Source organism: Scylla paramamosain, chromosome 42, assembly GCF_035594125.1.
Source record: "Scylla paramamosain isolate STU-SP2022 chromosome 42, ASM3559412v1, whole genome shotgun sequence".
Classification (NCBI taxonomy): Eukaryota; Metazoa; Arthropoda; class Malacostraca; order Decapoda; family Portunidae; genus Scylla; species Scylla paramamosain.
In genome coordinates, this window is record NC_087192.1 from 4,827,501 (window position 1) to 4,840,973 (window position 13,473).

The 13,473-nt window shown below is 43.6% G+C and overlaps 1 protein-coding gene across 19 annotated transcripts in view; it reads left to right on the top strand.

Moving 5' to 3' along the window:
• Positions 1 to 11,628, top strand: part of LOC135093175 (sodium/potassium/calcium exchanger Nckx30C-like) — a 352,301-nt gene extending 340,673 nt beyond the window's left edge. For all 19 annotated transcript variants that reach the window (XR_010263241.1, XR_010263240.1, XR_010263249.1 and 16 more), the window contains 5 exons: positions 1,023 to 1,164; positions 1,414 to 1,529; positions 2,192 to 2,328; positions 2,782 to 2,882; positions 3,268 to 11,628. Coding sequence is in view for 9 of the 19 variants with exons in the window: in XM_063992123.1 (XP_063848193.1) it covers positions 1,023 to 1,164; positions 1,414 to 1,529; positions 2,192 to 2,328; positions 2,782 to 2,882; positions 3,268 to 3,446 (675 nt within the window). In the remaining 10 variants the exon portion in view is untranslated. The remainder of the gene's footprint in view (positions 1 to 1,022; positions 1,165 to 1,413; positions 1,530 to 2,191; positions 2,329 to 2,781; positions 2,883 to 3,267) is intronic.
• The last annotated feature ends 1,845 nt before the right edge of the window (positions 11,629 to 13,473 follow it).

Here is a 13,473-nt window from a genome sequence, read left to right on the forward strand (position 1 = left end):
TTTCCTCGTTTTCATATTTTCAACGTTTAATTTTTCTTCTTTCTTTTTTTCATATTGTGAGTTTTTTTTTTTGTACTTTTTTTTCTTCCTTGAATCGTAACTTCTATTCCTTCCTTTTCTCTTGCAGTTGTATCATTGATTTAAACATTTCGGAGTTCGTTTGGAATTATGTATTATATTCTGTCTCATTACTACACTTTTCTGTTCGTTTCTCACCTCACAGTTATGATTTCCTATTCACTGTTCTTTTTTTTATCATCTGTACATATTTCAGCTTTTCTTTCAGACTCATTTATATATCTTCCTCATATTGACTCCATTAGGCTACTGCTTCTCTCTTCTTCCGAAGTTTGTTCTCTTTCTTTCCTCCTCCTCTTCATCCTCCTACATCTTGTTCCTTCTGTCTTTCCCACCTTCTTCAGCATCTTCACCCCCCACCCGTTGTTTATGATGCGGGCGCGTCACCATTCTCAGAGGCTGCGGCATGCCTCACCACTACCACCACCACCACCACAATCACAGTCACCCATAGCATAGTTTGCACCACTAGCTTGCTCCCTCCCCTCGCTCGCTACTTTCCCCCAAAGCACGTGGTCATTAGAGAGAGAGAGAGAGAGAGAGAGAGAGAGAGAGAGAGAGAGAGAGAGAGAGAGAGAGAGAGAGAGAGAGAGAGAGAGAGAGAGAGAGAGAGAGAAACAAACCCACAACCTTGCAACGTTCCTAGCTTTCGATTGTGGGCTGAATTAGAGGCTACGAAGATGATTATGTGCACGTTCCAAGCTGCAACTAGAGAGAGAGAGAGAGAGAGAGAGAGAGAGAGAGAGAGAGAGAGAGAGAGAGAGAGAGAGAGTCTATGGCTGCATGGGGTGGCTGGCTGGCTGACTGGCTAGCTGGTGGGTGGGTAGGATGGGACAGATTGATTGAAAGAAAACGAAGGAAGGATAAGCAGGAGGAAGACTTGCACAGCCACCATCGAGTAAACCAACCACTAATGCGGGGAGTCGATGGGTGGTGTGTTGCAGGGCGATCCCGACGAGGAGGAGGAACCCAAGCCCATTGACCTGAGCTGGCCGAGCACCTGGAGGAAACGCATCACCTACATCCTGGTGGCTCCTCTCATCATACCACTGTGGATCACTCTGCCAGACACCAGGACCCCGCGAGGTGAGAGAGGGGGAGAGAGAGAGAGAGAGAGAGAGAGAGAGAGAGAGAGAGAGAGAGAGAGAGAGAGAGGGGGGCGGGTTAAGGTATGATAGTAGAACATTTCTAGATTTCCGATGACTAATACAATATTTTTTACTTCCTCTCCCTTCTCCTGCTGCTACTACGACTATCACTACTTCTCCTCCTCCTCCTCCTCCTCCTCCTCCTCCTCCTCCTCCTCATCCTCATCCTCATCCTCCGCGCATACAGGCAAGCAGTTTTTCTTCGTCACGTTCTTGGGAAGCATTGCGTGGATCGCCGCCTTCTCTTACCTGATGGTGTGGTGGGCTTCCCTGGTGGGCGAGGCCATCAACATCCCGCCAGAGGTAAACCTGGACACTGATAGATGAATAGATTGATAGACAGACTGATAGAAACATATATTGATAGCTTGATAGATAGGTTATTTTTTTGCCCGTAAAATACAGGATATAATTCCAATAACTAGCATGATCCAACAGATTGCTCTTACACACACACACACACACACACACACACACACACACACACACACACACACAGATAGATAGGTATTTCATTGACTACATACAACAAGGAGTCCCTTAATACATTATTTAACCATATGTATACAACTTCACAAGGTATATACATATCTGCATAGACAAAATATATGTAATTATCAAATTTGTGGTCCAGAAAACTTCACACACTAACTAGGAATAAATAATGGCAGTTTCCTAATTTATAATCACAAGTACAACCTAAGAATATTGCACGTACACTTTACTTCATTTCCTTACAGCAGGCCACAGATTAAAGATGTGGTAACAACTGCTCTTGGTACTGACTCTTCTGTTTTCTATATTTCTCTTTCTTCTTCCTTGTTTTAGTTTTCCTATGTTGTCTTTTCTTCTATTTTCTTCTTATTTCGCTTCTCTTTTTCTCTTGTTCCATCTCCATTTGATGTAGGTTTACCACAAAAATATTTCACAGTCGTCACTTGTCTCACGTCCTCGCGTTGCTGCAGGTGATGGGACTGACGATCCTGGCCGCGGGCACGTCCGTCCCAGACCTCATCACCTCCGTAATCGTGGCCAGGAAGGGCTTCGGCGACATGGCTGTGTCCTCTTCCGTCGGCAGTAATCTCTTTGACGTCACCTGCGGGTTGGTCCTGCCTCTTGTTTGTCTGTGTGCTTGTATCAGTCCTTGCTCCACCTTACGAGGCCTCCAGGCGGAAGTGGCAAGCAGGAAACTGTAGAGAAGAGCAGGGGTTATAGGAGGGTGGCAGAGAGGCTGACGGTAGTAGTAGTAGTAGTAGTAGTAGTAGTAGTAGTAGTTATTGTTGTAGTAGTAGTAGTGGTGGTTGTTGTTGTAGTAGTAGTAGTAGAAGTACATAGTGGTCGTAGTAGTAATAACAGCAATAGTAATAGTGGTGGCAATATCAGTAGTAGTGGAAGTAGTAGTAGTAGTAGTAGTAGTAGTAGTAGTAGTAGTAATAGTAGTAGTAGTAGTAGTAGTAGTGGTAGTAGTAGTAGTAGTAGTAGTAGTAGTGATATGTTAAACCATAAGGCGTAGGTGTGTCATAAATCAACCGCTACCTTATTTTCTCCTCCCCAGGCTGCCCATCCCGTGGCTCCTCTTTGCGCTTGGCGAGGTGGTCAAGAATTTACTCAATGGGAGAGACCCCGGTGACATCAACCCCATCGAAGTGAAGTCAGGTACACACTCCACCAGGTCACCACGGCACCAGATGATCCCGTTGTAGCGGCGCATTAACTAAATCAGTCTTTCAATAATTTCAATCAATCAATCATACTTTATCTTTCATTCATTAGTCGATTGGTAGATTTAGTAGAGACACAGGCAAACCTCACTGTAGAATCTGACCACCTATAAGGATTAATGCTCTTGTGTGTACATGTGTGTGTGTGTGTGTGTGTGTGTGTGTGTGTGTGTGTGTGTGTGTGTGTGTGTAAAAATGTAATAGTTCTTATTAACAACCCGTACACAAAATAAATCGCAGTACATCATGTAATATTCTGTAGTCACACTAAAGACAGTTGATCATCTGCTGAGTACTCATGCTGGTTTCCTTGTTCACAGAGGGCATGGCGTGCTCCATCATGCTGCTTTTCGGCATGCTCATGTTCGTGATCGTCGCCATCGCATGCTCCAAATGGAAGATGAACAAGGGTCTCGGCATGACCATGTTCGTCTTGTACTTCATCTTCGTCATGGTCTCCCTCTTCTTTGAATACGACATCATCGCTTGCTTCGTCTGAGTGGTTGGCGGTCACGTCGTCTCACGTCTTGTGTTTACGCCGTGGAAGAAGACATCACAATTCTCAAGTTTCCCAAACCCAAACACATTCTGGAAACTCAAAAAACAAAACCGGAAATGCCTCCACATCTTTCTATGTTCATCCTTCCATCTGAGGTGCATCCGTGTCCTGTTCCTCCCCCCTTTCACCCTCCCCTTCCACACCTGAGGCACCACATGCCTTGATTCACCCCTCATAAGGCTCCCGCCCCAAAACACAACTAGGTGTAGTGTCTTCTGCTGCTGCTGGTCCTGCTAAGCGACCCACTGCCCGGCTCCACCATCCAGCAAACTGAGCAGCGTTTGCATGGCCCCTATTAGTTGAACAGTCAAGTACGCAACTCGGTGGTACACATTGAATTCCATGCCTTTTTTCAGTCTCGTCCGTAGATGAGGACGACTCGGTTCTGTTTAACTTGTGCACATTAGTGGCCGTGTGGAGGGTGTGCTGCCAGCCAGGTGTCATCATCATCATCATCATCGCGATAACCACACTTACATAATACTGAGCCTAAAGAGACGACGACAGTCCTCGGAAATATATATCTGGTTCATTGGACTTCATGGAGGGGCCTCCGCACGTACCTCAGAAGTCTTCCCCTTCCCCCCTCATTGCTATCCCCACCCGAGACCCCAACACAGGATCGCCCCCTCCCCCTCGCACACGCTCACGCACTAAATTCCGCGCTTTCAGCCCCAACAAAGTTTTTCTGCCATACCTGGAGGCTCACCACACACACACACACACACACACACACACACACACACACACACACACACACACACACACACACACACACACACACACACACACACACACACACACACACACACACACACACACACACACACACACATACACACACACACACACACACACACACACACACACACGCACAAACCCTCCCCGAACGCACAAAAGCAAAACTCACACAAAGTCAAGTGCTTCGAAATGTCTGCCTTGTGGCCGCGCGGAGAGGTGTCCTGCAGTGACCACGTCTCCAGCGAGGCGAACATTTCCCAGCCAAGATCAGTAAAAATAAAACAATAGGGCTGAGCAGGGAAACGTTTTACAACATCATACATTGCTGGTAAGCTCAATGAGCAAACATTTTTTACATTTTGAAGAATTTTCATCTCGTAATATGGCCATATTTGTTTTCTAAGCAGTATAGAATGTTGAATCATACTAGATATTTTGTGTTCGATTTCTATATGAACTAGGAACTTCCATGATTGTTGGTATTTTTGGCAGTTGTAAGAGACATTCACGAAGTATTTCTCCCCCCCGCCCACCTACTCCTCAGGCACGAGGCTGCGGTGGTGACGGCAGTGCCGCTCACCGCCACGCGTGTTTTGATGATCCCCCCATCCCCCCTCGAACTTCCCCCTCCCCTTCTGGTCCCTCAGCAAATAGAGGGATTAAGTAATTTTGGTATCGGTTTAGAGCGTGTATATATATATATATATATATATATATATATATATATATATATATATATATATATATATATATATATATATATATATATATATATATATATATATATATATATATATATGATGCTCTATCGTAGAATAACAATTACTTAGAAATTTGTTGCCTTGCAAGAAAGATCAATCGGATACAAGGCTTTTACAGTAACAAACACATGCTATTGCCTTGGAATATGGTTCTGTTTTCGTTTTTAGTGTATTTGCAGTGCTGTAGTCGTGTCAGTGTTATAATACTGATGGTGTACCATCACTTGTTTATATTATTTTGAAATTAGAACTCATCTACTGGCCGAACAAGTTTGAGAAATGATGGTATTAAGACGAAGATGACTGCTGAAGATTGTAATCTGTGATAAACACGCCCTTGACACCACCGTCTCCACCACACCACCACACCACCACCAGTCCACCACTACCACCTCCACCATCATTCCTCGAACGCTTGCTCGTCGACTGACCGCAGTAGACCGTAGTCCTGACTGAACTGGGGGCCGTCCTGCCTGCGGGAGGGTCGCCGCCTGTAAGGTCGGCCGTCCGCTAACTTACTCAACGCTCGTGGCCTGAAGTGTACTTGTGACCAGACGGGTGATTACGAGCCGTCAGTGGGAGGCGACACATTTCCTGGCCGCGCGTCTCGCTCCACCGTTATCAAAAGATCCAGCATGCAGAGTCCAAGACCTAAAGCAAACCCGAGAACACCTCGTGTCGATAACGCCGCCTGCGCTCAGCTCGTAATCGCCCATTGATGAACTATTACGCAGCTACAGCAAGTCAAGAATATACGAGGTAGAACAGCTTCATGTAGCTTTTACTGCAGCACAGCTCCAAGTTCAGTCATTGTGATGATTTCTGCCAAGCCCTCGCTGCCCCGGGGCTCCTGAGTTAGCTAGTAGACCACGCACACAGCAATAAATACACGGCATTTGTATCTGGAAAAAAAAAAACGTTAGGAATGGATGTCATTTTATAGCCACATTCTAATGTTGTTTTGATGAAAAGTCTAGTTTGCATATATACATATATATCATCTTTACGTTGTTGATGTATATAATATTGATATAAACTATATATGAAAATCAATTATATAAACTTGAACCAAAGATTTATAATTAAGATGGGTCCCACTCTATAAAACCGGGTTGTTATTCTTTCTTTGCCACACACAGTTGTTGAATAGTTTGGGAATACTGATTATCGAGTTCGTTTAGGAAGTTTTAGAGCGTAGGTCGTCTGTCTCGGCTGGAGGCAGCAGTGTTCTGTTCCGACCCACGTGCAGGGGTGTCAAGCCTCGTCGAGGAGTTTTGTGGAAGTTATTTTCAAGATGTTCTGGTTAAGTGTTGCTGCCTCTTTGAACTGTCCTTATGATGATATTTTCTCTTAACGCCACTAGAGTTTATACAGTTTTTAGGAGTTAATACCTTACCTTCGTCCCTCGTCAATTCTTCACTCTGCATTATGTGATGTGAAAGGATATATTAGTACTTAATATTACGAGACTAGCAAAATATTATTAAGGACCCGCTGAGACAGGCCAACGTGGGGGGGGTTTGGAAGAGAAGAATGTAATATGTGTTTATAGTTATGACGAAAGATGGGATTGTAAAGGTGACTTCTGGATCAGACCGACACGCCTCCGCCCACGGAGCGACGGGCGTGGCGGGACAGCAGGCCGCGGGCGGGCCGGACTGCTCCAGGGCTCGCTGCGACCTGGGCGAGGTGTACAGTGCCGGATAGGGTGAGGCGATAATGCGAAAAGGCTTATGGGACTTCAGGAAATAAGAAGCATTTTTGTGTGTGTGAAAGTATTACCTCAATTATCACTACAAACTCCCTGTATGCACGCGTCACTGGCGGGAGGCGTTTCCAGCCGTTTGTTTCCCTTATTTATCTTTATTTATAAGCAGATGTGTAATATATGCCAAGATTAAGGTTCAACAAGTGGCTCCGTGGTTCATAAGACCATTAGATTTAGAACTTTAGATAAATCTGTAATCAAACGTAGAACCATGTATCACCGAAGGCTTTGCATTCACTCTTCCGTGACCTATAACTACATCCTGCCTTGCGCTACTCTTCTTCGTTGGCCGCCTCGGCACTACCCGGCGCCCGTGCAGTCACCTTCATGCCTCAGCACAGCATAACCCGCCTCGGTCTTGGCCACGACTTTATCCTTGTTTCCAAGCCTTACACTGAAACCGTTTCAAATTTATGGCAACACGTTTCAGGTTCTTATTAATTGCCAGCCTCTTCTCCGTGTTTCACATCCAAGACAGTGTTGTAGTTTCCTCCGTTCGTCACCAGGCACATTCTTGCAGCTGTCCGTTTCCCTTGACTTCTTTCATACTATCAGTTGTCACAGATTCCTGTAGTCACATTTATTACAGTAATTTTTGTGTGTACTGAGATAAAACCTCACTACTGATTTACACAAATCAGTCTCTTTCAGTCCTGTAACAGTCGTCATTAGCCTAACCATCATTATCATCTAAACTTCATTGAAGGTTATTATGAACTAGCCTCGTTCAGTCCTGTAACAGTCGCCAGCATCTTAGCGAATGTGATGATCATCAGTGCGAGGTGGCAATGAACTGTGCAAAGAAATAACGTGACTGTGCAGGACACTGGGTACCAACCAACCATTATTCTCCCCGTGGAGAATCTACTACTTTTCATTCGTATTTTTTAGGCAAATGCAAAGGAGTGTCAGTTGTATAGGAAGACAGTGTATAGTTAATTGCACGAAGCAGATGAACATAACCAGAAAGATCAAAACTATGTCATACTAATGAGACCTGAGTGTTCAAGCGGCGTGTGTGGCTCGCGGCGGAGAGGCGTGGGAGGTCGAGCCTCATCAGCCACAAGGTGAGACTGTAGTGTGTTCGAGTAAGCCCTTATTTAATCTTCCCCCCACGGGTGTCGCAACCATTATGAGTTATTACTATTCACGCACATGTCGCAGCAGTAACAAACCCGAGAAAGGCGTTTGTTTGTACGTTACTTTGGTTGATTTCTCATGGCCGCTCCTGGAATGTTGAGCTAACTGTTCCAGCAGTGACTTCCATTCTATGTTCAGACGACTAGTGTCCAGTGTTGCTCTACAGCGAGGAATATAATGTAGGGCGTCCTTTTTATTATGTCAGGATGGATGAAGGCGTTTGATTTCTTAACACCAGTGGCATAGGTACAAATCCTACATCCTGAAATGTGTTTTTTTATATAAGGTAATCTAAAACAACTAAGAAATGTAGGTAGTGTAGTGTTTCCGAGATGCGCAAGTACTACATTCATGAGTTGAGCACAAAGTATTCAAAGTTCAGTTCGGAATTTCACTTTGTGCTTAGCTACTTTAGGCCTACCCGTGGGCTGTGCTCCCCGAGGGGTCGCGTCAGAGGAGGAGATCGCGAGGCGTCTGCAGCGCGCCGCCGCCCGCCGGGCCTCCGAGAGTGGGCGACGCTGCCGATATTCGCGTCACATTTGGACCAGTGTAGCGACGAGCCAGTTGGGTAGATTTCCTTTCCTATATCTCTTCTGCATGATATATTGTGTGTGATTATTTTTTGAAGCTTGTCAGTGCATGGACCTAGTGCGCCTCAAAATTATTGTAACTTTCTAATCGTGGGAACGCGCACAAATGCCTTGTTATTAAACATTCTAGTCTTTTTAATGGTCTACTTATATAATGTGTTTCGATACATACAGATTCAAAACTTACGAGTTCACTAAGAAAGATTTTGTGACTTGAATGTATAAAAGTCGGTATCTTGTGTCTTCAATGTCTTTGAGGCAGCCGTGCTCCGCCCTCTGCCAGTGGGGACAGCTGCTCCCAAATCGGATAATCAAAACTCTTTCTGCTCGTAATTTTTAGGATCAAACTTCGCCTCCACTCTAATGGAACTGGAAGCTCGTCTCCTGCTGTACCTTGTCGTCTCTTGTGGACCTTGTGATGTTCTGTTGACTTATTCACTCTTGATGTTAAGTAGTCTTGAAAATGGTTGACTGAAATCCTTCAAAAAAAAAAAAAAAAAATATATATATATATATATATATATATATATATATATATATATATATATATATATATATATATATATATATATATATATATATATATATATATATATATATATATATATATATAGACACCACAAAATTTAAGATCGATTCCATTTTTTTACTCCGAGTTCTCAACAAAAGCTGCATTCAACCATTGTAGACTTTTATAGTATCTTCTTTCTTGAAATTTCTATACTTCATGATAGTTAAGGTAACTAAGAGTACATGCCACAAATGTCATATCATGTGATGCATTAGCTTTCCTTTGATACCATCGGCATTCATTAATTCATGATTTCATAACAATTACGTTGGATTGATTGTTAGGCTTCGGATTTTCCTGTTGGCAAACTGCGCCCGTTGAGCTACAATATTTTGTTACATATCATGAAATTACAAATTAAAGGAAATCTATTACTTAGTTAAGAAAATATATATGTATTTAGTCGTTAAGAAGAGGTCACATATAACGTAGCCGTGTATCCGTGTCAACATCAGAGAGGGGATCCAGCGTCAAGTCATCGACATGCGAGTATAGTGGCTGGCGGGGCAGGCGGAGGGGCGTCGCCCTGCCCGGAGTGTCGCTTGTAGGTTGTGACGTCATTTGGTTAGCTTGGTGACTCCTGGGTTGTGCTGGGCGGTGGCGACGATGAGGAGGCGACAGGAGCCCCTCCCTTGCAGCAGTGGTCCCAGCCAGCCCCGCTTGGAGAACGAATAGCGATAGGGACTGAGGCAGTAATGACGCTGGGCGAGGTACGCCCGAGGCCACTGATGGTGATGTCCGGAGGCTGATGGCAGGTGTGCTCGGCAGCAATGTTTTACTTGGAACACCAGCTTAGTAAACTCTAATAATTAATATGACGTTTAGAATATAGAGCATGATGGAAGATCCATACACAATGTACTTAATATATACGATACAGTAATGTAAACATGTTCGTTATATAATTTGTGCCATCTGTGCGTGTCCTTCAAGATCTAAATATTGTCACCTCAAACAAAAAAAACCCTCAATAGGCTTGTAACGGCTCTCTGGTAAGTTGACAGTATCCTAGTTTAATTCTGAATCGAAATTAAATTTATATTTAAGCCAATGCATTGTTAACAGCAGTACAGAGCCGAATATTGTAGACAACTTAGGCTTAACCAGACTTGTTACCGAGTCGGGAGATCGCAGGAATACACCGTCACGTCCGTCGTCCGCTTAACGCTTTTCAGTGCTACTTTGGTGTTTTTAATTAAACGACTTGATGAAATCTTAGAAAGTCAAGGACTAACAAACACAAGCAGTCCTTCGATGAGTCAGGGGCAACAATGCGTGTTGGTTAAGCTCCTTACGTGTTTGCCAAACAGAAAAATGCGCTGCTTGTGGCCGGCCAACCTAACTTAATGCCCGTTGTGCGCTAAATCCTGTGCTCTTGTTTGCCCCGCTGCCGGAACCACCGTCGCCGGCGGCGGGATGAACGCTGCCAAGTCTGCTGGGACGTAGTGATGCCCTACTCCCAGCCTCTCGTTCTTCTTGGTTTTGGTAGAGTCGAGGTAATAAGTAGCACGACCCTCGATTTTAGTTTGATTCGGTTAGATGTTTTGAATGTCACAATGTGATTGTTTCATAGTTGTTTTTCCACGTTCTGAGGTTGTTACAATCGATGTGACTTAATTTCGCTGTTGCCGTCCACGAAAGAGAAGCCTCGCCTCGTGTCATGTGAAGGCCAGGCGACCTTGGTGACTGAGGTCGAGTGGCACCGCATCGAGGACGAGGGCCAGACCGCCCCAGCGAGGATGGTGGCCCCAAACACTGGCCCTCGCGGGCGTCTGCGCTTATCTGTGGCTCAACCGCAAAAAAAATTAATTGGTCTTTAATGTTTTCGCGATCTAAATCCTAATTACGTATGTGCATTACTCAAACCTATAAACAATTTAAACAGTGTATACAAAAGGCCATTGGTGTTGTTGATGTTCAGTGTATATCCTGAGTGACAAATTGGACTACGAATAATATACACTGGTCTCATCTCTCCTTGACTTCCATATCTCATTTGCTGTTCATTTCCACGATGTCCTCTTTACGTGTCTACCCTCAATTATTAACCGAAAATGTAGTACCTATGTGCGACAATTTTGTAAATTTTGGTAACACATGATACAGAATGCCAGTTACTGTTAATCACGCTCCAGATAGAGTAATGTACTGATAACGTATCTGCGTTATTCTCAGTCAACCTCATGAATATCAAAACGGGAGTTAGTCTGTACAGCGCCGCCCGACCAGCGACGGGGCGGCCCAGCGCGTCGCACTATGCAAGGCTCCAGCCCGCCTCCCGCACCCCGGACTCGCTCCACACCTCCTTTCTCGTCAAAAAGAAATCGTTTGCCCAGCTTGTCTTGGTTTTTACGTCCTTCTATTCTGAAAGGTCTGCTGCGCTACTTTATGTATATTATGACGATCTGTACATTTTGCTGTGTTTATTTTTAGTGCACATCAACGTTTGTTCTTGTTGAGAAATCATTAATACGTCATTACTTAGCATTTTATTGTGAGCAACATGATACAACAGTGTTGACTAGTTCTCAATAAAGCGTTCATAAGATTATGATTCTGTTTTACAACCAAAGACTAGCATGACGTCATCTTAATTGCTGTCCCCTCCTTTCTCCTGCCCCGTGTGTGTGTTTGTGTGTATGAAATAGGTAAAGGTTTACTAAAATCTTCTTGGACCAAAATGATACGAAAATTCATTCCTAAAAAAAAAAAATAATAATAATAATAATAATAATAATAATAATAATAATAATAATAATAATAATAATAATAATAAAATAAATAAAAAAATAAAGTTTATATATATATATATATATATATATATATATATATATATATATATATATATATATATATATATATATATATATATATATATATATATATATATATATATATAAAACAAAACAAAAAAATTCTACTACTACTACTACTACTACTACTACTACTACTACTACTACTACTACTACCACTACTCCTACTGCTGCTGCTACTGCTGCTGCTACTGCTACTACTACTACTACTACCACTACTCCTACTGCTGCTGCTGCTGCTGCTGCTGCTACTACTACTACTTCTACTACTACTACTACTACTACTACTACTACTACTACTACCAATAATAATAATAATAATAACAGCAATTTTTCAACGGCTCAACGTTTCCTATCCGCTGCCTGTCTCCTCACACAGCCTAAGTACGTCCCACTTTCACACATCCCAATATTCCAATATCATGTTATGTGCTTCTCTGTGTGTGTGTGTGTGTGTGTGTGTTGTCACATTATTGGCTGCTACCCATGAACATGTTGTTTTGTCTGTTGTTTGCTGCTGTGGCGTATTAACTCGTCAAATCAAATCAAATCACATATCAGACATCTGACATTCTTTGATGTGGGGACAATGAGCAGCACTCTGGCATTCACATCCATGCACTCCATTTTTTGCATGACTAATTTATTAGATTTTGTGTTTATACGTCTGGCAATCTTGCTGTATGGTGGTCGAGGCTCGATTCTCGAGACTCGGAAGTTGGGACTCGAGACTCCCGCCGCTGGCGGAATTATTGTTTCCTAGACAGCGACTGGAGAAGGTTGGGCTGTGTTGGTGTGCTCTGAGGTGGCTTGCTGAATGTCGGTATGGTTCTTCCTTCAGATATACGTGCACGCAGTGACAGGTAATGAAGGTGTGTGCAGATACTGAGATGGCTATAAGGACGTTCACAGCAGCAGAAAGGTAAGAGTAGCCGGGGAACACGGTTAAGAAAGTGGAACCGGAACGTACCAAAGCGAATGGGCCACCAATGGTTCTCCACTTAGTTTTTCCAGTGCACATTTTCTATTCCTTCCCAGTGTTTCCTTCAGTCATTTTCCTTCTTGCGTGGATGGAAAGGAGAAACAATCGTTACTTCTCGAGGATGGAGTAGATTAAATATTAGATGGCAACGTGACCATCAGCTGTTCAATTGCTAAGTGTCTTTATTGTGTTCCTCCGGCGATTACACTCTGGATATTAAGTGTGTGAACGTAATGAGGCATTCTGGACAAACTACAATGTTCTACACATGGCGGCTGTCGATGCAAGACGGAGACGAGAAGTGGTTATTACCATCCTTCACCTCCCCGCAAGGTGACTACAGCGTGAACGGTCAGTTATCTTTGAACTATTTGTATATTTCTTGAAATTGCAGTAAAACATAATTTATGGGTGGACACGGTACCAGTAGTTGTAGTGCAAGCCGTGACCATAATATTATAAGGTTGGTGGCTTCCCGGGAGCGAGGTATCGGAGAAGAGCGATGAGGTGCTTCGTGTATTGAAGGAGAAATGTGCCAGCCAGCAAGCTGGTGCTGTTGGTGTTAAGGTGATGTGATGCAGTGGAAGCTTTGGTGGGTATT